General features: G+C 35.9%; 1 protein-coding gene across 1 annotated transcript in view; it reads right to left on the bottom strand.

Moving 5' to 3' along the window:
* LOC126866747 (odorant receptor 4-like) overlaps positions 1-23685 on the bottom strand; it is a 110628-nt gene extending 86943 nt beyond the window's left edge. Inside the window, exons 1-8 of the mRNA XM_050620682.1 lie at positions 23521-23685; positions 22854-22970; positions 22668-22785; positions 21855-22119; positions 21672-21791; positions 16686-16776; positions 16481-16614; positions 15438-16100 (exon numbers count right to left, since the gene is read on the bottom strand). Coding sequence (XP_050476639.1) covers positions 15953-16100; positions 16481-16614; positions 16686-16776; positions 21672-21791; positions 21855-22119; positions 22668-22785; positions 22854-22970; positions 23521-23667 — 1140 coding nt within the window. The 5' untranslated portion in view covers positions 23668-23685 and the 3' untranslated portion in view covers positions 15438-15952. The remainder of the gene's footprint in view (positions 1-15437; positions 16101-16480; positions 16615-16685; positions 16777-21671; positions 21792-21854; positions 22120-22667; positions 22786-22853; positions 22971-23520) is intronic.
* Positions 23686-24273: the final 588 nt, after the last annotated feature.

Genomic DNA, 24273 nt, shown 5'->3' with positions numbered 1-24273 from the left:
ATGTCGAAAGCACGTCGGCAGAAGAATTTCTCTGAAAAAGCAAGACACCTATTTCCTGATTCCAGCCTACTTTTGCACATATCTCTTCGCCTTCTTCTTGTGAATTAATCAACACTCCAAAGTCCAACGCCGCATCGATTTCGCCGATCCTTGATAGCGCATTAGCCACAACGATGTTCTTTTCTGATATGTGTCGGATATTAATGCTGAGCTCATTAATAAAGTTTAAATGTCAGATTTATTTGGCGATGAATTTTTCCGGCTTTTGTTGAAAACAGTTTCTCCGACTATGCGCCGAAAGTGTATGATTGCAATATAGATGGCAAGCAATTCTCTGTCGTAGGTTGCGAATTTCTGTATTGTTGTGGATCATTTTTTTGAGAAAAGAGCCAAAGGATTTTCCAATCGTTGCAGTCTCGCGAGCGCGAACAAGGCTCCATGTCTCTTCGGGGGCGGGAAGGAGGTAATCATCGGGCACCTCCTGACGGACCACAACAATTTTATATTGAAATGTAGAAATGATTCAAGAGAGTTGGTATCTGCATTCACTACCTGCATTGGACGACACGATGTTTTAGCAACATACTGTTGTGACAATGTTTCGGCGATGACGTTTGCTAGTTCAGTCGCTGTATCGAGATTTGCGTCCTTCTGTGTGGATTACCTGGATGTTAGTCCGCAACTTATATAGTCATAAGGTTCACACTAATCCTTCAAAAAATTGCGACCCAGTGAGACGACGCAGGTGCCAAAGAAACTGCGAGTATCTCTGGTCGCTAAGTTTTACTTGTTATAGAAAAGCGACGTGTTTCCTATTGTTGTGACACGCCAGTGGATCAGTTCCGTTTTTAATTTCTCGAGTAGTCCCGTCGGTAGTGGGTTCATAATAATGGTTTTCCCTCCGTTGCGTGTTGGGCGCACAGAGCACTCATGACGTATTTGGTGCTTGCCGTAGTTAATCCAAAGACGTCTAACGGTATTCCACTGATGTTCACCTGCACAAAACCACAAAACCACAAAACCCTGGTACGATAACGCGATCGAATGCTATTCACGTTGATCATCAAGTTATTATACCGAATACTAAATTGCACTCAAAAAAACAAATTTGGTGTTAACACGAGTCACGTCGGGGTCACCAGATGATTCTACTGTGCACTTGATTTTCTATAAAACAAGGTTTTCAATTGTAAGTCAAACTATAGATAAGACTAGTTATTTAGAACGGGTGTTTGTGCGGGTGCGTTGTATGTTTGGATAATTTCCTCAGCGGCGGTGAGATATTTATTGCCTCTGCGCCGAGAATCCCCCTTTTTACGGTTTTGCGTGGAGAATGATAAATAGGGAAAGGTAGAAGAAGGATAGAGAAGGAAGAGTACGGAGGAAAAAGTGGAAATTGAGAAAGTTTATAGGTGGGTCCGTCAGTTCCGTCAGGGTTATCAAATATGTAAGATTGATAATATCCAGGGCGGGTGAATCCTAAGAATAAAATTGAAGAAAGAATATGTTTAGGAATGTACAAGAAAGAGAATATTTCAGGATACTATGGCCAAATTTCAGAAGCAACAGTGTCATTATGGACATTTACATGGAGCACCTCGAAGAATATATCTTAGAAGAATATATCTATGTATGTAGTATCGTGGACGAAAGGCCTAAGAAATATCGGGCGAACTATGAACAATGTCGCGAGAGCCGAGGCGCCGTCGGGCCCATCGATGTGTCATCGGTCTTTTCAAGTGCATAGTTTCGTGGAAAAGACCTACGTGACCCTGGCCACGAGCGCCTGCAGAACACGTGTGCGGTGGGCCTAGGAAAAAGGCAACAGAATGCGGCAACGGCCAGAGAGTTAGTCGAAAAGCAGAGTGCGAGTCGAAAAGCAGAGTGCGAGTCGAAAAGCAGAGAGTGCGAGTCGAGAAGCAGAGTGCGAGCTGAGCGGAGACAGAGGTTGCGAGTGGCGTTGCCGAGAGAGTGTGGATTGCGCTGTTTTCTGTGCGTTTGGCGTGAATAGTTCAGGTTGAACAACAATCGTCTTTTTCTGTCTGATTAACATCTCTATTGTCCACTCTTTGTAAACACACTATATCACGATATTACATATTTTTGGGGGCTCAGCCGGGATTGGACAAGACAGAAAACGAAACGGTTTAACAGAGCTATTCGAGCTAGTTGTGAATTTACCTGTACGCGGTGCGGTAAAAGACGATATCGTTGACGGTTTAAGTTTGTGTAGTGTGAAAAATGGCAAACGTCGGGGACGAGCGATTGTCGGGTGAAGAGGGTTCGACGCTGGAGGAGCTGAGGAGTAAGCTCGCGCGAATGAACCTCCCTATATCGGGTGCGAGGTCAGTGCTGATTGCAAGGCTGAATCGGGCGTGTAGGGCTGGACAATCGTGTCCTAAGGGATCGACGGGCGGTGAAGAGCTAACCGGTCAACGAGATCTAGGAAACGTACAGAGAGCTGAGCGTGATTGTAACGAAGATGAAGATGTTGAGAAAATGAATACGAAGGAGTTGAAGGAGCGCCTCGCTAGTTTGGGTTTAAAAACGACGGGAAGAAAAGTAGAATTACGCGCACGGCTACAAGCGGTCATGGATGGTAACGACATATCGTCGGAAGAAGAAAGCGACGACGAAAGTGAGGATGAAGATGACAAGAAAAACGCAAGAGGATACAAGAGAGATACGCGAAGGGTGTATCAGGACCGTGACGAATGTTGTCGAAGGGCATGCGTTGGTTCGACACTGAGTTTTAGAGACGTCGAAGATGCATTAGAGTCGTTTAGTGGCGACAAAGGTGAAAATGTCGAACGATGGTTCGAGTCGTTCGAGGAAGTCGCTGATACGTGCATGTGGTCGGATGGGCAGAAGGCAGTCTACGCCAGGAAGCTGCTGAAGGGATCAGCGAAAATATTCGCGAGCTTCGAGTGTCATGCCAGGACTTGGCATGAGTTGAAGAGGGGGCTAGTGAAAGAATTTTCGAGGAAAGTCAACAGTAGGCAAGTACATCAGAAACTTGAAGAAACAAAAAAGGAGAGTGATGAAGCATGTTTGGCCTACATGTACCGCATGCTCGAAATAGCCAGCCATGTGGACATGGAGGAGGAAGCAAAGGTGGAATACATAGTGGACGGAATAATAGACGACGAGAACAATAAGGCTATATTGTACGGCGCTACGTCAATCAAAGAGTTGAGGAAGAGGTTAGTGATGTACGAAGAACAGAAGAGTCGCAGAGCAAAGTCGATTGTGAAGCCGGCTAAAGCCCAGAAGAACGGGAAGCCCAGTCAATCTGTAGATGCAATGAAGAAAAGAAGATGCTTCATTTGCGATAGTGAGGATCATCTAAGTGTTAAGTGTCCGGAGAGGGGAGAAGGTGTTAGGTGTTTCGAGTGCAGCGGATTTGGACATATTGCAGCGAGGTGTACGGCACGACCGAAAGAGACTTGCGTAGTGTCAAGATCCGAAAAAGGGAAGTATGTGAAAGAAGTGGCGATAGATGACTGTAGGTTTGTGGCATTAGTGGATACGGGTAGTGATCTCACGTTCATCCGATCAGACGAGTATGCGAGGTTAGGGTCACCGCCGCTAGGTAAATGCAAGTTTAAGTTCGACGGTTTTGGTTCCGCTGGCAATGAGACCTGGGGTGAATTCACTAAGGTAATGACGGTTGATGGGTGTAAACTGCCAATCACTTTGCACGTTGTTTCAAACAAAATATTGACGAAGCACGGCCTGTTGTTAGGCACTGATTTTCTGGATCAGGTAGAGTTACGGGTTAAACGGGGCGAAGTGACTTTCTTGCGGCTTGACGAACAGACTAACAAAGACGTGTCGGATGTGTTTAGAATTAACGTAGTAGAACAGACTGACGAAACAGACCTAACACACGTACAGGAACCGCATTATCGTGAAGCCATTCGGGATATTATTAAAGGGTATAGGCCGGAGAAGAAGAGAGACGTCGGGATAACCGCGAAAATAGTTCTGAAAAGCGACAAACCGGTAGCGTGAAGACCGCGAAGACTGGCGCCGAGGGGGAACGGGCAGCATGTCGACCAGGTTCAGAAATACCTGAATTCCACCGTAAACAGAAGCACAGGGAAGACTCCTTTCCAGCTACTGGTCGGGGTCGAAATGCAAGTCAGGGAAGAGGCGAAGATTAGAAAGCTGATCGACGAAGAGTGGGCCGCGAGGTTTGAAGAACAACGTCGCGAGCTACGTGAGGACGCGAAGAAGAAGATCGCCGCAACTCAAGAGGAGAATCGTCGAAGTTACAAGAAAAGAAGAAAGCGTGCGAAGCAGTACCGAAGGAAGGACCCGCACACACCTCGATTTTATGAAACCTTGGGTCCTAAACGCCGAAAGTGACGCATCTGATGACAGCGAGATAGAAGGCAACATCTGAGGGCAGATGTTATTGCAGGATGGCCGAGTGTAGTATCGTGGACGAAAGGCCTAAGAAATATCGGGCGAACTATGAACAATGTCGCGAGAGCCGAGGCGCCGTCGGGCCCATCGATGTGTCATCGGTCTTTTCAAGTGCATAGTTTCGTGGAAAAGACCTACGTGACCCTGGCCACGAGCGCCTGCAGAACACGTGTGCGGTGGGCCTAGGAAAAAGGCAACAGAATGCGGCAACGGCCAGAGAGTTAGTCGAAAAGCAGAGTGCGAGTCGAAAAGCAGAGTGCGAGTCGAAAAGCAGAGAGTGCGAGTCGAGAAGCAGAGTGCGAGCTGAGCGGAGACAGAGGTTGCGAGTGGCGTTGCCGAGAGAGTGTGGATTGCGCTGTTTTCTGTGCGTTTGGCGTGAATAGTTCAGGTTGAACAACAATCGTCTTTTTCTGTCTGATTAACATCTCTATTGTCCACTCTTTGTAAACACATTATATCACGATATTACATGTATATGATATGATGATATGACCCCATGGCACTAAAAATCTATCCAATTTTCTTGTCCTCCTCAACTCATTCCACACAAATATATATTTCACTATGAAGATAAAAGCCAACCTCCAACTATGGCGACGGAAACTCATTCTCTCGTGAGGTCTCATTAGCGAGTTACATAGCGTCTTTACGCTTGGTGAATATTTTACGTTTTAACAAAGAGCTAGTTTAGTAATACTTGTATCGTAGACAAGTAAATCGAGTCCAACTTAGACTTTGGAAGAAAGTACATTTGTTATCCCGTTGACCGCGGATTCGTTTTCGACCCTAGGACCATTGTCATTGGTGTCTAATCACCGCAGTTACTTGTCAATTCTGGAATATCTACACTTGTACTAATAATTATATTTGTACTAGTCAATGTCTTCTCTATTGCATAACGACAATGTGTAATCCAAATGAAGATTCATTTCACGCCCCTAACCCTAATCATAATGTAAACCCGACATACATAAACATGATGTACATTGATACATGTTCTAGATGTATATATGTACTTAACTTAGATTCTAAATGACATACAGTGAGTCGTGAAAATCTACATGTAGCTATTTAACTTTGTGTATCCGACTTATCAAAGAAAGTAGAACCGCGCTTTGCAAAATTATTTATACATCTTTACATATCAATACAATTATCTGTACATACTGTTGCGAGCATGTGGTAACCACACTGTGGAATTCGAGCATTTGGCAGCCACAGTAAGCAATATCAGAGCCAATGCGAAACGTGACGGAATAGAAAGAGAACGATCGGTTGTCGGTGACATCCATTAAATATACGAGGACAGTGAGACATCTCTGAGCCATGATAGTGAAAGGTCGTGCTTACCAAATAGTTTTACTAGTCCAAATAGTTTTAATAGTCTTACAAATAGCTTAGCTTGCGTTATCAAATAGTTGTGTAAACGATAAGTAATTACACATATAAGTTTTCTAATCCTTAACGCTCCGACTTTTAATTGTGAATATCGACCGGCAACTCCAACTTATTCTCATCATACTTCGACTTGCAAGTTTTTAAGTTTCAGATTTTAAATGCTACAGTGACGTATAAATAATAATATTAAAGTCATTCAAAACAATCTTTATTCATCTCAGAAGTAATATAATTTTGATTACAATATTTATATTAATTATAATCAAGTAATATGTGGAATTTTTTAAAACATTCATTGGGATGCAAATTGAAAACAATCTTTATTCATTTCAGAAGTAATATAATTTTGATTACAATATTTATATTAATTATAATTGAGTAATGTGTGAAATTTTTTAAAACATTCATTGGGATGCAAATCGGGGTTGCGTTCACAGATCTCACAGTAGAAAAGTGTTTGTTGTTTTACCGCATTACTTCTTTTTGGTGAACAAACAAAATATTTTTTCTTTTTCCTTTTCGGCAACTGATTTATTATATGGAGTTTCGCACCGAAACGTTGTTCCTTATCTGTTCCGGAAAACCTGCCATACACATTGTTATTCCGAAAGTTACTTACGAGCTGACTTACGAACAGAAGCGAACACCTTAAATGCGAAGCCAATATGAGTTCCAACTCGAGATATGGCGCAGTCGACATCAGGAATGAACTCTCTCGGGAGAGAGAGAGAGTCTCAAAACACTCAGGAAAGCTACTAAACGGATTTTGATAGAACTACCCGTGTTATATAATTTAGCGTCCAAGAAAAAAAAACAGGCTAGATTTCATCTCGATTCATTTTGTATTTTATCCATAAAAATTATCTACTTAAAGTTAAAGTTCCATATATTAGTAGCTCACGTGAACGAAGTCGCGGACAAAAGCTAGAATTTAATAAGTGAAACTGATCAAACACTGTTCTTTAATTATGTTTATAAAAATATAAACTCGCATAAGTATCGGCAGTTTAAAAATTACATTAGATAAACTGAAATGTAAATAATACTCGCGTGGTCACATCAATGATTCTTTTCATTTGTTTGTTTAATCCTGGATACTGTTTTGTCAATAATCTTCATGTCCACCACTGTTCAAACTGCAGTAGTCGAGTAGGCCAAATTCAATTGTATAGCTTCATAACATCAATAATAGTAGTAGTTTTATTATCGTTTTAATATAAATTAATTGCACTCGCTTTCACCGAAAATTTCCGGTTTGATTAATTTGTATGGAAAATGAAATCGTTTTGTATCGGGTGATAGAGGCGGTAATGATATTCCTTTTTCTCTTATACTATCCATGCCATTGCCAATGTGAGAAAGGTTTCAAGAACAGTTTATTGTAATTTAATTTCACATAGACTGTTATGTCAAAGAAAATAATTTATTAGGTTTTCCGAAAAGTTTCTTTCGTTTCATAAGATTATAATAGATTAACAATAATTTCTGTTTTATATTATTTTATTGAATTAGGTATGATCTATTTCGTTATATTTCTATTATTATGTTCGTGCATAATTCAATAAATTAATATAAAACAAAAAACACTGTGCGTCTATTTTTTCCTTATAAAACGAAAGAAAATTTTCAAACAACCTAATATATGCGATGAATAGGTAAGTCGGTCTGGTAAGTGCTGTAGTATAGTAAGATATAGTATGACACGGTTTGTATTTCAGCAGCGATCAATCAATTTGTATTCGTTGCATTCTGTGTTTAGTCAGAGTGCTTGTACAGAAAAACCATAAACCTTGCTATGATATTTCATTGCAAATGATGACAGATATCAGTTCTAAATTCAATTCAAACTCCAATGATGTGCTAAGTTTTGTATTAGTGCGGTTCTCAGCTGTAAGGGTTAAAAATTTGTTTTGAGTGTAGTTTAGTGATCTCCATAAATTGGCATACTTGATAAGGAATTTATATATACGACATTTACATAAATATTATTGTACATCTAAAACATTGTACCAGTATTCAAAATTATTCATTGGCACTTTTCAAATCGCAGACAAGATTCTGTTTGCAACTGATATGAGGTGATTAAAATTTGAGAACTTAAGGGGGTATACTAGTCTACAAATTTGAAAAAATCGAAAAATTTTTTTCATATTTTCAAAACTTAGATATTCAAGAATATGCCCTTAAAAGGAGTTTTCAAAATTTTAATTATTTTATGAGTTACAGCCATTTTTGTGACGCGGTATCTGCTCCGATCCGACCGGAACACATTTGTCCATTGACAGTAGACGGTAGACGTTGTCCGAGTAAACTTGTCTCAAAACTTTAAACGCGTTTTTCTCAAAACTACATTTGTCGAGTTGGCGTGCACAGTATCTCAAGTTCTAATGAACTGATTTATTTGAAATTTGGTGTGAATGTTCTTTATACATTTTTCTATCGCCTCAACCAGGGTCAGATCAAAATTTTTAATTTTACTATTTTTAAAAAATTCGGAATTGCCAAAAAAACATGTCAAAAAGGAAAATTTTTTTCAAACGGCCGCCATTTTATGAAAAAATATTTTTTTTTTTTGCTTTTCCAAGGATCACGCTATAGCCGCATCTAATTAAGAATGCGTTCGGCTTTATTGCTTCAGATAACCAGAAGAATTGAAATCATGCACGTCAGGACACCCTTTTCTTTGGACCCCTCACTTTGCCAGTTCATAACTTTGTGAATTTTAAGATTTTTCAGTTAATTTTTTATGTAATCTTAAAGTATCAATAAACAAATGATAAAAAATGGATAGTAAAAATATTTTTTGTTTCGTTTGTACAGAGCTTCAAAAACCGCCCGAAATTCATGTCACTAGACTAGAATACCCCCTTAAACTCAGACGTGGTACAAATTCCCGTTGTTTAGACATTCTGAAATTTCATATCATTTCCTCACCAAGTGTTATACTGTAGGGGTGTAAAATAAAAAGAATTCGGTGGTTGAAAAGCATAGAACATCCTGATTAAATGCGTATCTCATCCGTAAAACTTTATTCATTCTGGAATTTGATTCCATCGCCTTTGTCGGATACGTTACATACTTCACGTGGTTTTTAGTACGGTGAAATATGAAAAAGATGTTTTTAGAATCTGAAAAATACGATGTCGTGTACATTGATTTAAAAAAGATATTCTTCAAATACTTCCACATTATTGGGTTGGCAACTAAGTGATTGCGGATTCTGTCATTAGGTGGTATTAACAAAATCCGTAATCACTTAGTTGCCAACTCAATAATTGTGGATTCAAGAAGAGATACTTGCCTCCGAGAAGTTTTTCAAATTGAACACTAACAGCCCTCCAGCTGATAGATTAGGAGCACTTGAGCAACTTCTTAGTACTAATACAAGCAACAGTTTCGTTCTCGTATTAGTATTATACCAGAACGTATTATATCTGTGAACAAAGTTAATTCAGTAAAAAAAGTCGTTCATTTAGGATAATGATAATGAAGGATTTAATTCAGTTCATAATTTTAGTATCAACAACACAACAGAAATAAAGGAATCCTGCAGGTTTGATAGATCGACGTATTATTCGTATAACACTGTAACAAAAATGATTTCCAGACAATTTTATAATTGACATTCTCATAACCTCGCGAATTAGAAAAAAATGTACAGACATGTGTAATGGGTTTTGCAACTATAAGAAAGTACTTAGAACAACGTATATTCTATTCATATTTACAGATTACATACATCGATTCGGCAAATTCATCGTTTGCATTCAGTACGAATTGTCCTTGTAATAAAAAAAAAAATATATGTACCAGTTGAGCCAAGAGAAATACAATATCCTTAATAAGTTGTCCAGAGATATTCGCTTGCGATGCAACCTGTTTTGAAGAACAGTAATTACGAATAATTACGAATTGATGTCGAACAGTGTGATTTTTTAAATTTAAAAGTTCACCTTTACTAATGTGACGCTAAGAGTTGTCATTCCCAAGGCAACGGTGATGAAAAGATAAGCGGAATGACTGCTTTGAATAGTTCTGAGGTAACTGCTTTGAGGTCATTAAAACCGGACCAGTAGATCGTCGTCGATAAAAAATTCAATAATATACATGTAAGTCACATGCAAGTACACAAATTAAATTCTCTCAAAAGTATTGAGATTATACTGGATATTGTTTGAGAATTTTCAAGAATACGTGTTAGGCAATTGTTGTGCTATAGCACGGTAAATGTTCAATTAATGAAATAAAATCATTGATACTATTTATCAGCAATTAAACGAATACGTCACATTATGGCGTTTGTATTATATATTTTAATAAAACAAATAAATCTTTTTATTCGTAAGAATATTACTTTTAAACGGTGGTGCAACCCGCTTTTTAAAAAATAAGATTATTGGGAATATGTTTAAAGGGAATAAGAAATAAGCTAAAAATGGTTAGCTAAGAAATATTTTGGCAATTGTAGTACTGACTTTGTAGCATATTGATGTCCTCGAATCGAATGAACCACTCTTTCGTAAATCTTATCCTGCACAACACTCGTTTCACTGACAATAGAAAAATCTAAAATCGCATTCTTGAAACGATGTCTGAGAAAAAATTTATGTTCTTTGCAATTCCAAACTAGAATTATTTGATCGAAGTGATATTTCTTTTTTTTTTTTTTTTTTACCTAGCCACTGCTAACTGACCACAAGCGTGTTGCACAATGTACATGTAACTCGTATCGCAGCCAATATACACGAGACATGTTGAAATAATCGTACACATCATATGGAAGCTTATAAACGTACGATGCATTTGGTCATTGACATAATAGTAAGCTGGAAAAATGTACATTACATCTCGCGTTTCGTTCATTGGTGAAATTATATCCAAAACAATTGGCGTCAAAGATAATTGAAGAAAACTTATAGCACAGCAAATGCAAACTCCTGTAAATTGATTGCAGCGATGTGTAAAATGAATTATAATTATAATAGATAAAAAGACGAATTTTCGGTAAGATTTATCCTACCGAAATATAACCAGGAAAAGAATGCTCCCTTTTTGGCATACTCGATCATAATATCCAATTCATCATTTAGTCTATCGGTTGACCAATCCTTCCAAACAGCGTTAAATAACATCTTGTACTGCAATGTAATCAATCTTTTGCAATCAAGAGATATATATAAGGATATGAAAAACTCGATAGGTCGTACTTCTCGTCTTTTCTATACAGCAATATTTTTGCTAGCGCACATTAAATGGATATACAGACTAATATTAATCGTGTTCAAATAGTGGTATTTCTTAAAGAACATTTTGGATTTATCGCCATCATTTTCATAACGCTTATAACTTCGAATCTATACACTTCGTCAAATGTTTCATACCAAAATCCTTCTTTGTAATCTCTGAGTGACGTGAAAGTGGGAAACTCAACAAGAATCAACTTACTATATTTCACCATGTGGTTTTTATATAAAACGTAATATGATAGAATAGTAATAGAAAATGTAAAATGAAACAAGCATGTCCTTTACCTCTGCAGCGTTGATAATGTAATTCCCTTGCTTTATCAGTGCCCCGACTACCGCATTAAAAAAACATACCTGCTCTATTAGGGTATTTAGACTAAAGAAACATATTACGTTTGCCATCTGCAATCAATGATCGATTAATTTAACAAAAAGGAAATTCTCGCACTAATAAACATTGTCAATCCAAAAAATATTCAAGTACTAACGCATATTTGATTTTCACGTTTCATATCATTCTTAATTTTGGTGAGAGTAAATTCGAAATTGTTTTGAAGTGAATAGAAGGAATTAAATGAATTTTTAAATAACCAATGTTCATAGTTCTAATATTTAGTAACATAGCCTTTTTATTTTATTACACATTTTAATCGTTCCATAATCTAATTATACTAACAGTCGTAACGACCTTTTAATAATCTTCTAATAACCTTCCAATAATCAATAATAATAATTCTAATCATAATATTAAATATGATTTTTCTAAAATATTCTGCATTTATTTTTTCTCATTTGTCTTGCGATCTTTTCTCAGTTCTTTTCTGCTTGTTATTGATATTTCATTCTACAATTTAAATTATAAATTTTCTATTGGATTAAAATCTGGGGGCTAAAGAGTGTACGACTTAAGAATAATTATAAAGTAATTGTAATAGTTATATGTAGTAATTACAGTAATTAAAGAAATAATTATGAAGCAATATGTTTGGCATAATTGTCCTGATAAAATTAGCATGTACTTTGAATTCCTATTTTAATGACACACTGCAATAAACTTTCCTTAAAAAATACTAATGTTTAATTTTGTCCATGATACCTTCAATAAAAACGAGATTCTCTACACCCCGCTCAAAATACAGTAGCAGACCATAACATCCACCAATAAATTTAAAAGTGGATTAAATTTTTTTGGATTCAATGCTGTATCCCGGTCAGATCACACTATGTTTCATTCATTCGAGCCGTAAATGTCTGCCGAAATAATGCCGTATGAACGTGTTCCCTATGAGATGATTATTCTTTCTTTGATTGGTATAGTAGTACACTATCTCTGTACTTGAACTTATACTTATTTTAATACATCTGACTACTACTAATTCATCCACTCGTTTCTTTATCAAACAAGTCTACATGTTATACACCTCAACTATCTTCTCAAAATTCCACAGCTGTTGTCAGAGATCTCGTTCCTTTTTATTTTCCGCAGAATTTCCGTTTCTCTCGGTCGTTTAATATTTATATTTATTATTTATTTATTCGTGGCTGAGCACTTCTGGGAATTGAGCTAAATCTATCTTTTCTTTTCTAACCTTCTGACAATATCTGCTACGGTGCCCTTTTTTCAATTAAGCACATTAACAATTTTCTCGCGATGAGATACGACAGGTTCAGTCCGGAGATCAAACGAAATATTCTTGTCTTCACGCAAAGTCGGTATACCAATTGACTACACAGTAACAAACTTGATGAAACCCGTTTATAAAGAAACACTATGTTTCGAGTCAAACGCTTTCAAGAAAATTGCGAAAGAAAATTGCGATGTGTCTGAACGTTTTTGTCGCGCTTAAATTGAATACGATCTCTCTTAATTTCTAATATTGTTTAATTATATTATGTTAACTAAAAAACTTCATCCAGATTTCAAAGTATTAGCTTATCCCAAAAGTTTTTTTCGTTTTATAAGAAAATAATAGATGCACAACATTTTTTGTTTTATATTATTTTATTGAATTATGTTTCTATTGTTTCAATAGAACAAAATGATCGTACATAATTCAATAATATAATATAAAACAAAAAGACATCTGTTATATCCTTATAAAACGAAAGAAACTTCTAGAATAACCTAATACAATAAATGATCTATCAATAAGAACATTTGCAAATTTATTAACAGAGATATAACACGTCAGAATCAAATGTGCGTTAATGTGCGAATATTTTGGGAATTCACTGTACATAATGCATTAAAAAAATTTAGAATTTTGCGAAAAATTCGGGGAACGTCACAATGCTTGTGTGTGACTAATGCAGTGCGTTTATTAGCATAGTAGGTACATAAATATGCATCAATAAACCAAAGTTTCTATAGAGTACTTTGATTATAAATTAATATTTACGTACCTGTGTAACAAGAGATAACACACTAATGATATATATAATTATTCGTGTGAACAGTTTCGAAACTTTACTCTGATCAGACCAAATTCCAGCGATCATACTGCATGTCTTCACTACTTTCAGATACTTTTTTTCTATCGTCGTTTTGTTCATAGTAAAATGAAAAATGGCATCGATATTAAACAACTGTATGTACGACTGACAAGTGAAGAATGGCAGTAAAGTTTGTTAAATGATTGAAGTTGACGTGTATACTCCTACTTCCTTTCAGCCATAAAAATTTATCGGAATGACGCTCGTAAATAATGCGTACTTGCTGCTATCGTGACCCTCGTAAAACGGAATGACGATTTAATTATTCATTCCTCCCTGTTAAGTCTGTGCCTCTAATGTATACCTTAACAACCTTTCACAAAAAAAGAAAAAAACATTTCGAAGTATTATTCTCGAAGCTATTTTGTCTGAAAGGTCAATTACGATTAATAAAAATTGACTTAAAAAGAATAGATACTATAGTATGGATATACCGTGAACCAATTTGAATAATTAAAAGCATGAGAAAGCTTTTTGGCCATGAGACGTAAAAGGATAAAGTATAGCTGAATATCAAAGTGAACTGCAGATTTTGAACTCGTTATCTTCATCATCCAGCCACGAATATCCAACATACGTTTTGTCTTCCATCCGTCTTCTCTCCGCAAAAAGGTACCGCGAGCTTCGTACTTAAAGCTGTTCTACTCCCCACATTCCAGGTTACACATTCCAGGTTAATACTTTGCAACGAGATCAATGTGTGTATGAATATTCAACCTCTTGTCATGATTAATACTAATATTTTTCTTAGTGTTAGTGGTTCTACCGTATTACTTTAAAAAATGCCGAAACTAATTGGTCACATAAGCTAAATCATGCATAATTTCTGTATGTATTCTACGTATTATGCGAAACATTTTAGAATTTCATTAACATTGTAAAGGGACATATTGGTAACATCTGAAACTAATTTAAAAAAATATATGTATGGAGTTACAAAGAGTTTACTGCAAACAAATATTTAATATGACATTAATATGCAGCCTGAGATATATATGTCGGGTTTACCTTAGAATTAGGGTTAGGGGCGTGAAACGAATCTCCCTTTGGATTACACATTGTCGTCATGCGATAGAGAAGACATTGACTAGCGCAAATATGATTATCATAGTACTGGGCAAGTAACCGTGGTAATTAGATACTCGAGAAACTAATGACAATGATCCTAGGTTCAATAACGAATCCGCGGTCGGCGGGATGATAGGTGAACGTGCTCACAAAATCTAAATCGGACGCGTAATATTCACTGATCGTAAGGTGTTACTCTATTCGTCGATGGGACCGCAAGAAAGAATGACTTTCCGTCCCGACGATGCCACAGAGGAAAACTATGATGGGGTGTGTCTAAGGACACGAGATCATTGGATTCGTCGGGAATAGCCTTCGTTCGGAAAGTAAGGGAAATTGACGTTGCTGCTAATTGGTCAATCTCCATATCGGTAGTTAGAAAAAGACGCTAACCGCACTTGAGGAAAAGTTGCTAGTGGGAGACGTCGTTCGTTGAAAAAAATAGATCTCCCCTATCTTCCCGTAGTTGGGACAAAGACTGTGTGTTTGAAGGACTAGCTCAGGCTAGCTGAACATGTACTACGGAGACGCATCGACATCTGGTAATCATCTTACTCGAAGAATAAGGTCTGCGTGTGGCGAGCCACGGGACAGAAACCGTTGGAATATTTACTGTCGCGTGCCGCCACAAATATTTCTTTTAAGGAGAGCTATAGAATTACTTCATACCTTTGTTAGACAAAGCGTTCAACCCGTGACCGCGGCTACGTTCGGCGACTGGCTGTCGCCTCGAGCCCAAGCTCATTATCACAACTCTCGAACAATTACAATCGGATTAAATAACTACAATTGTTTAATTACAGCTATAGTAGACTCTAGATTACAATGTTGCGGGATTATCCAAAATTCCAAAGGCTCCGGTGTTCTTTCATCTCCGACATATATATATCTTTATATAGACTTAAAATTTTAGGAATGTAATCGTGATTGTTAAGATTCGTAACAGCGTGAATGAAATTTCAAAATGTTGTGTATGGTACACATAATATATTCACAAAAAGTATCCACAAGTGTCCAGATATTTTTGTATGTTTCTGTACGTAGAAACAAAATTATTATTTTCTAATTGATTATTTCCATAATACTCGTATGTATATCGTGTATCGAGATTATATAAGAACAGTTTTATTAAGTTATTCTACAATATCGTAGTGATATTGATAAAACGATCGCTCTCAATAATGCGTCTACTGTGAATCACTGGATATCAATCCGTTTTTCATGTCGATCTCAACACTGTATAATATGAAACGCATAGTTTTATCACCTGAAATTTACCAATATTGTTACAGCGGATGTAATTATTGAAGATAACATTATTGATACATTACTTCTGAAAAGCTTTGCATGTTCAATTGTATTAAACCGCCGGCAGTTAAATAGCATGGAGTTAGACTTCGCCGCAACGCTAATATGTATAATGCTTGCGTTTTTGTACTCATCTTGTACCATGATGCCTCGTATCTACGAATTTCATTATAATCTATAAATTAATATTATATTAATAAATGTCAAATATAAACATTTCAATCGTACAAACAACCATTCGAATGAAGCGAAAATAAAATAGTAGAAGTTTCTTGTTTACACGACTCAATAGCAAGCATGATTATTTTATATTTATTTTAATTGAGAAAGAACAATTATAGAGGACAATTATAGAAGACAATTTGAAAAATCATAAATGAATAAAAGAACTAGCAAATTACATAACATGCTTTACACTGTATAGAAATACATGCATATTCATAATTTGTTACTCTTTTACGTTATTAATAAGCCAAGCAAGTGGTTGATAAGATTACAAGTAATGAGAATGTTGTTATAATATATGTTATACTTACATTGCATCGTAAATCTCATCGGACGAATTTATAACAAACTGACCCTGCATCGTTAGGTAGAACAGATGCAAGAATTGAATAATCAGAAAGCTGGTAAACTTATAAAAATCCATACATATTTCCATCGTAGCGATCTAATTTCAAACAATGATAGTCCATTGACGAATCATATTCAACGATACAAAGTCGATTAAAAGAAGCTCACCTGTACCATCGTAATACTAACGCACAAGACTATTATGCCCATACACATAAAGAGATATGTAACGTGTGCGCTCTCAATTTTTTCCAGAAACCTGTTTTACAAGTAAAATCAAAGAAAATATTTCTTGATTACAACAGAAGTACTTCAGAAAAATACATAATTAGAAATGAAAACGTAATACCGAAGTAGGGCCAAAAAATGTCAGTCGCTTAAAAAGTTATGAGAAGATTAATTTTTGTTTCAATGGGAGATAATTATTACCAAACATTCAAAAGATTTATTAAAAACTGAAATCATAAAGGATATCTATCTAATTCAATGTTGACGATGGTTGAAAGTAATTGAATATCAAAAGTAACCAAAAACAATTTCCGTCTCCCATAATGATTAACATTAACCGAAAATAATCAAATCATTTATCATGGTTATTCGCACCCAAAGTCATTAAAATTAAAATATGAATTCTTATATCATATTTTTTTCAATTTACGTTATAAGTCCAGAGACCAAAAATATATCCTTAAGATTTGTGAGAAAAAGGTTATTGACAAAAAATAAATAAAATCGTTGAAATAACAGGCAGCGATCACTAAATCTTGAATAAATTAAAAAAAAAATACACGATAAAAAAATAATTTTTAAGCATTACGAATAACCGTTATAAATAATCAATGTTTTTTTGTTTTAGCGACAATCATTATTTATGAGAGAATTCTTTTTTGGTTCCTGATGATCATCATGGATAAAAGAATTTCATTTTGATTCACGATGACCATTATACTACTAAAAGTGGTCGAATGCTGTCTTGCATGAACCGCACACATTTTCCACATAAATTACTGATCACTACATATTACAATATTGACATACATACACGTGAAACAAAAACTGAAGAAAAATTGCATTTATCGCGTTGAGTAGCACTTTTAAGTTTTCGTTTTCGTTGTTGAAATCGTACTATCTTTGCAAGGCAGTTTACCCATTTTTAAACACATCTAGTGAAGAGCCTGTTCGTGTTTTCAATAGGCATACCCAACAATGCTTCTAAAAGATACCTCATATATCTGACTGTCCCTATCTAATTTCGGGAAAATGATACGAAGAAAACGAAAGCGTTGGCGAAGAATATCATAAATTTTTTTCTGAATGAACTCTTCACTACTACCTTGTTACGTAACATATTTTAACGATTTTATAAATTTGATAGGAGGATAAAACACTTCTGGAAGGACAGAATCATTTCGAAAACCAAAGAAAAATATGGGAATTGTACAAACATAAAGTTGCACTTAATTGTAAATTTAGTATAGGTTTAAGTTATTCTAATGTAAATTTCTTTGGGTCTTTTCATTTTTAGTTCTTTGAACTTTTTTATTCTCTTCATTTTTGTATTTTTTGTTATTTTTTAAATCCTTTTTATTTAGTTCCAATACGAGTAATTTAGATGTGTAATGTGTACAGTGCGTGTTGTATCTATCGTGCTTATTGTGTATTTTGTTTGGAAGAAAACAGAGACTACATTAAGTTATGTTTACTGTAATATAAACCTTTTGCTATTTTCGTTACGATTTTTCTGTTAACAGGGAACACATTCGCAGTGGGTGTGTGATACTTCTCTGGACATCCGCGAACGGGATGATCGCGATGCGTGTGTTCAATTTGTATAAATATTAATTATTTATGAAAGGAAAGGATTGGAAGAAACTACTCGAAAATTTCATGAGATAGATTTCGATATGTTGTTATAGATGTTAATGAGTAGGCAGGTATTGCAAAACATCACGAAGAATGGTTTAAGTTTCAAATGTCATAATCCTCTCCACACCGACAAAGACGTCTATCAGCAAACATGAATATCCCCATTACATATTAAAAAAATAGCAGAAAAACGTAGACTAAGAAGAGTATGACAGACCCATAGAACACCGGAAGACAAACGCAAACTAAACAACGCAACTAGACAGCTATCCAAAACCATAAAAAATTACAAAAATGACTGTTTTCATAAATATCTCGCCAGTTTGTCCCCCACAGCTGACTCCAACTACTCACTATGGAAGGCCTCCAGGAAACTCACGCGCCCCCCACAAATAATCCCTCCAATCCGCTGTCCGTAAGGTGGATGGGCGCGTAGCCCTATAGAAAAAGCCAACCTGTTTGCTAAATACTTGTCTAAAGTATTCAAACCCCATTCCTCCCCTCACTTCTGCAGAGATTATAGAATCAATCAGTCGCCTAAATCCCAAGAAAGCAGCAGGACACGACCTAATAGGCAATAGAGCAATCAAGGAACTTCCCACAAAAGGGATAGCACTCATCACATCGATTTTTAATGCTATCCTTCGCCTGGAACACTATCCTAAGGCTTGGAAAATCTCATTGATTACCCTCATCCCTAAACCCGGTAAACCGATACACGAAACCTGCTCCTATCGCCCAATCAGTCTTTTACCTACCCTGTCCAAACTATTCGAGAAGATGCTCACGAACCGACTCCTTCCAATCCTAGAGAACTTGAAAACACTCCCAGATCACCAATTCGGCTTCCGAAAACATCATTCTACAGTAGAGCAAATCCACCGCTTAACTCATACGATCAGCCAAACACTCGAAAAGAAAAAATATTGCTCAGCGGTTTTCCTAGACATCCAACAGGCATTCGACAAAGTATGGCATGAAGGGCTACTATACAAGCTTAAAAAGATCCTACCTCACCCCTACTACTCCATCCTAAAATCTTACCTAACCGATAGACAATTCATGGTTAAATGCCTAGACGCACTAGGCAATATTTCCAACATTCCCAATAGAATCCAGCATACCCTAAGGTAGTGTCCTCGGACCCCTACTGTACTCCATCTACACTGCCGACTTACCTATATCAAACGAGATAACAATAGCAACATTTGCAGACGACACAGCGCTATTAGCTACCCACGCAGACCCGGTAATAGCCTCATCCACTCTCCAGCGAAGTCTCGACTCCATGGAAAAGTGGTTTCATAAATGGGGCTTCAAAATTAACGAAAAAAAATCCTCACATGTAACCTTCACGCTCCGAAAACAAACCTGCCCCCAGGTCACCATTAACAATACAATAATTCCTAGCAAGGACTCAGTCAGATACCTGGGCATGACCCTGGGCAGGAGGCTAACTTGGAAAAATCATATCACAGACAAAATAAAGCAACTCAATGACAAAGTCAAGAAATTCTATTGGCTCACTGGTCGACGCTCCAACCTAAGCACACAGAACAAAATTAGCCTCTACAAGACCGCAATAAAACCTGTCTGGACCTACGGAATCCAACTATGGGGAACAGCAAGTAACTCCAACATTGAAATACTTCAACTTCCAATCGAAATACTTTCGCTTCCAATCGAAAACTCTAAGATCCCTAATTGATGCACCTTGGTATGTTACCAAGGAAACAATACACCGCGGCCTCAAGATACCCACTGTCAAAGAGGAAATAGCAAAATATAGCTACAGATATAGCAAAAGAGTCAACAAACACCGAAACCCCCTAATCACTGGATTACTTGATACGACGGACCAGATTCGCAGGCTGAAGAGGCACTACCCGCTAGACCTAAACGCTAGATTCAATTAGTTATCTAAATTAAGTAATATTTACTTATTTACAATACTTACTTATAAATTATGCTTATCTATAATAAGTATTAACTTATTATAAATAATCAGCCATGTCACTGCGCCAGAAAAATTATTGAAAATTCTCAACGCGAGAATTGATTGTAATTTTAATAAATAAATAAATAATAATAATAAAAAAAAACAGTAACCATTATTCATGGCGGAATTTTTTGTTGGTCATGGATAATCATTATGGATGATAGAACTTCTTTTACCAATAATCCTTATCGAATCGTTATCGACGAAATTCATTTTTGGCTACTTTCGGCCATTGTTCGTTTCCATTAACATTACTGATACACCACAGGTGATCGAGAATTGTATTTATCCCCTTAGGTACGGCTGAATTTAGCGCTGAGCTGTTTTTTTGTACGACAGAATTTGACGCGAATTACACGTAAATGATACAACACTCCAATGTGTGACAGATAATACTGTTCCCTAGCACATCGGAACGAAGTTTTTGATAACTAAATTATAATTCTTCTTAAAGATATGATGCATATAGTTTAACTTTAATAATTTACTTTAATAATTAATAATATAATTGAGTTTGATATATTTTAAAGCACGGTACCACATAGACCCACGTCACAGTTTTCACACTCATGCGCGATAGTGTTTTTCAAATTGCTCTTCGTTTTCTACTTTGAATCGACATTTTGAGGTTGAAAATTCTAGACAATTAAACAATTATAAGGGCATGTTAATAAGAGCATCTAATAATGGTATATTTATATTAAAGAAAAGCAACAATTGATACCTGACACTTGCGTAAAGATTATATATTCTGTTTGTATATTGTTAACACTTATAAAACGTTGTGAGGGCAAGAGAAGTGTGAGGCAAGACTAATGAAAGAGATTATTTACTTCAAACGATGAGCGAATGAGCCAGTAGGATGAGCTAATATAGTGGCGCATTGTAATATAATGACATCCGCGAAAGCCACTATAGTGGCGCATCGTACCTAAGAGGTTAAAGCTCTTCTATTCAAATGTTAATAAAAATTAACGATAGTCGCAAGTAATTAAAAAAAAAATTCCGTCACCGATAATGGATATCAGTACACAAAAAAGAATTCTCTCATCTATAATGGTAGTCGCTAAGTAAGAAAAATTTCGTTAGTCGATAATGTTTATCGGTAACCAAAAAAGAATTCTTCCGCGTATAATAGTTATCGGCAACCATATTTATGTTGATCATATATTGCGGGTATTCGTAAACAAAACCAGATAAACTTATCTAGTAATTCTTATATTGCAATCTTTAGTCTTTTGTTTATAACTGTCCCTGGTTATAACAGTTAGAATACTTTAAATACTGACATTATTGCCCGTTGGTGCCCCTGTATAGAGAAGCGTACTCTGTCATATGTCTCCTTCGCCTTCTTTTCAGAAATCTTCGTATTGAAAGAAAAGTCATTGATAGCATTCTTGAAGCGATATCTAGAAACAGTACAATTTATTCGATAACATTTAAAATATGCAGGAAATTTTCGATTTGCTTACCCAGCCACAGTCAACAGTCCGCAAGCATGCTGCACGAGGACCATGTAACAAGTGTCACAACTGACGAATACGATTAGCACCACATATATAGCGAGGCCCAGATATATTTGAATGTAGTAATAATATTTGAGGTCATCCTCGACAAAATAGTATGCTGGTATAGTGTATAACATGGGTGGCGATGTATTGTGTGGTTTTATCATGTGTACCAGACGCATTGTCCATGGCAGTTGTACGAAAAGGAATGCGCATATACACGCGTTTACTGAAAACAAATGATTACTATCTTAATTCACTACGGATATTTATGCAAATACATACATATTGTTGCAAACGTATGTAGAAGGATAGGACATAAAAAAAGATTTGTGTTACTCATAAAATTGCAGAGCATTGAGTGCTGTTCTTTGGACATATTCTATTTTTCTACATATTACGTGCATTTCATGCATTTTAGCAGCTCTGAGTTTCCCATTAATACATAAATATTCGTATTCTATTAATTAAATTACAAAATATAAAATAATGAACAGTGTAGACAGTCGGCATCCATTTTTATATTATTCCTGTCAAGTATTTTATCTTCTAATAAATATATCACGAAACGACAGCGGGTTGTTATTCATTACGTATTTTTACATCGAAAATGCAACAGTTTTCAATATTAACCCTTCAAATTTTCTTATGCATTTATTGAATAATCGCGGCATTTTACTTATCTATATGAGTGTTAGCCAGATCAATCCGTTGTATAGTAATGAGATTGTCGACTAAAGTTGCGATTGACCTTTGCAAGTACATATTTTAACTTACCAAAGTAGAACATGGCAAGAATGCTTCCTCTATTAGCGTATGTCGTCATAATGGAAAATTCTTGTTTCAATCGATCGATTGCCCAGTCCTCGGACATATCATTCAAAAGGGACTTGAGCTATAATATTTATAAGATTAGTATGCAAACTGAAAGAATCTTGTCATAACTGACAAGTACTTTCTTACCTTTTCAGCGTTCAGAACATAGTTACCATGCTTTATGATCATAAGAATTGTCGCACCTATTAAGGACGACTGCTCTATCACGACTTCCAAAGTACCTATATGTACGACTCTTGCTACCTTGGATTAAAGTTAATGGTCTATTTTTAATTATTTTTACCTCTATCTTTGGCCCTTAAGAGTTATTATCAAGGTAATCGCGATGATGCTATTTACATCTTTTTATTTTAGAAATCAATCGTTTAAACTTCAAACAAATGCAACTTTTTTTATTATCCTTCGTTATTTTATTAAAAGTAACAACGTTCTTTTCTTTTCCGAGTGATGTCAAAAAGAAAAGTTCGCTTGGTGTGAAATTTTATAGCATAATAATTATAGCATCTAATTAGTGGGTTAATCGTGTCTTCCTAAAATTATCTACGGTATCCGAGAATTTTTTTATACGATCCTACAGGACCCCTTCTTTTTTGTTTCATACAACTCTTTTAAAATCGAGAGTTACGTTTTGAAATGAAAATCATTAGGACTATCTATGGATTTTATTTGTATTTCATACCGGCTATAACAGAGGAGCAATGGAAAGTGATTTGCGTTACTATCATAGAACGTTTTGTTACCAATATGATGTTGTAATATTGGTGAATTGTTATATAAATTGATAGATATGTACCTGTACAACGACAAACGATCCCATGGTAATATGCACCATGGCCCACAAAATAAATTTTACTTTATTTTGATCTGGCCAAATCCCGCCCAGTTTCGCAAATATTTTCGTTATTTTCAAGAATCGCGTCTCTAATGTAGCTCTGTTCATGCTAAAAGCTTGATCTCAATCAACTCAACGCTCGACAACTCCGAAGATCATTACTAACACACTGTAAATGGAACCTTATAATGTATATGAAAAATGTATAAACGATAAAGTTCTCCCATTCTTAAATTACAGTTAATCATACGTCACTAATGCAACGTATATCCTCCATGCACTTTATAAATATTTAATCACTACATTTGGAGAAAGAACCAGCAACTGTTCTCATCAGCTGTCTCGTCATTCTTATATTATGTATGTATGTCACAGATGTTAGGAACGAGCGATATTTAGGTATACAATTGTATATCGACAACATGGAGTTTTAGGTATACCGTGAAAAGCAACATAATGTAATGTAGTAGGTTGCAACAGACCAACGAAGACAGTGAAATTCTGAGTGTCTAGTTGTTTTCACAAACTTCATAATCGTAATTTTATTCCGTGTTGAAACTTCGTTAAGTAATAAGTAAATTCGATAATAAGTGCACGAATAACAATTATTGTATACACTTCATCGGTGCAATGCATAATAAATTGACGTTTAATAATAAATAATCAATATATCACCATGATTTACAACGAATTTCATAGAACATATATTTCAAT

This window comes from Bombus huntii, chromosome 6 (assembly GCF_024542735.1).
Source record: "Bombus huntii isolate Logan2020A chromosome 6, iyBomHunt1.1, whole genome shotgun sequence".
In the NCBI taxonomy this organism is placed as follows: Eukaryota; Metazoa; Arthropoda; class Insecta; order Hymenoptera; family Apidae; genus Bombus; species Bombus huntii.
This window is presented reverse-complemented; position numbering and strand designations above follow the sequence as displayed.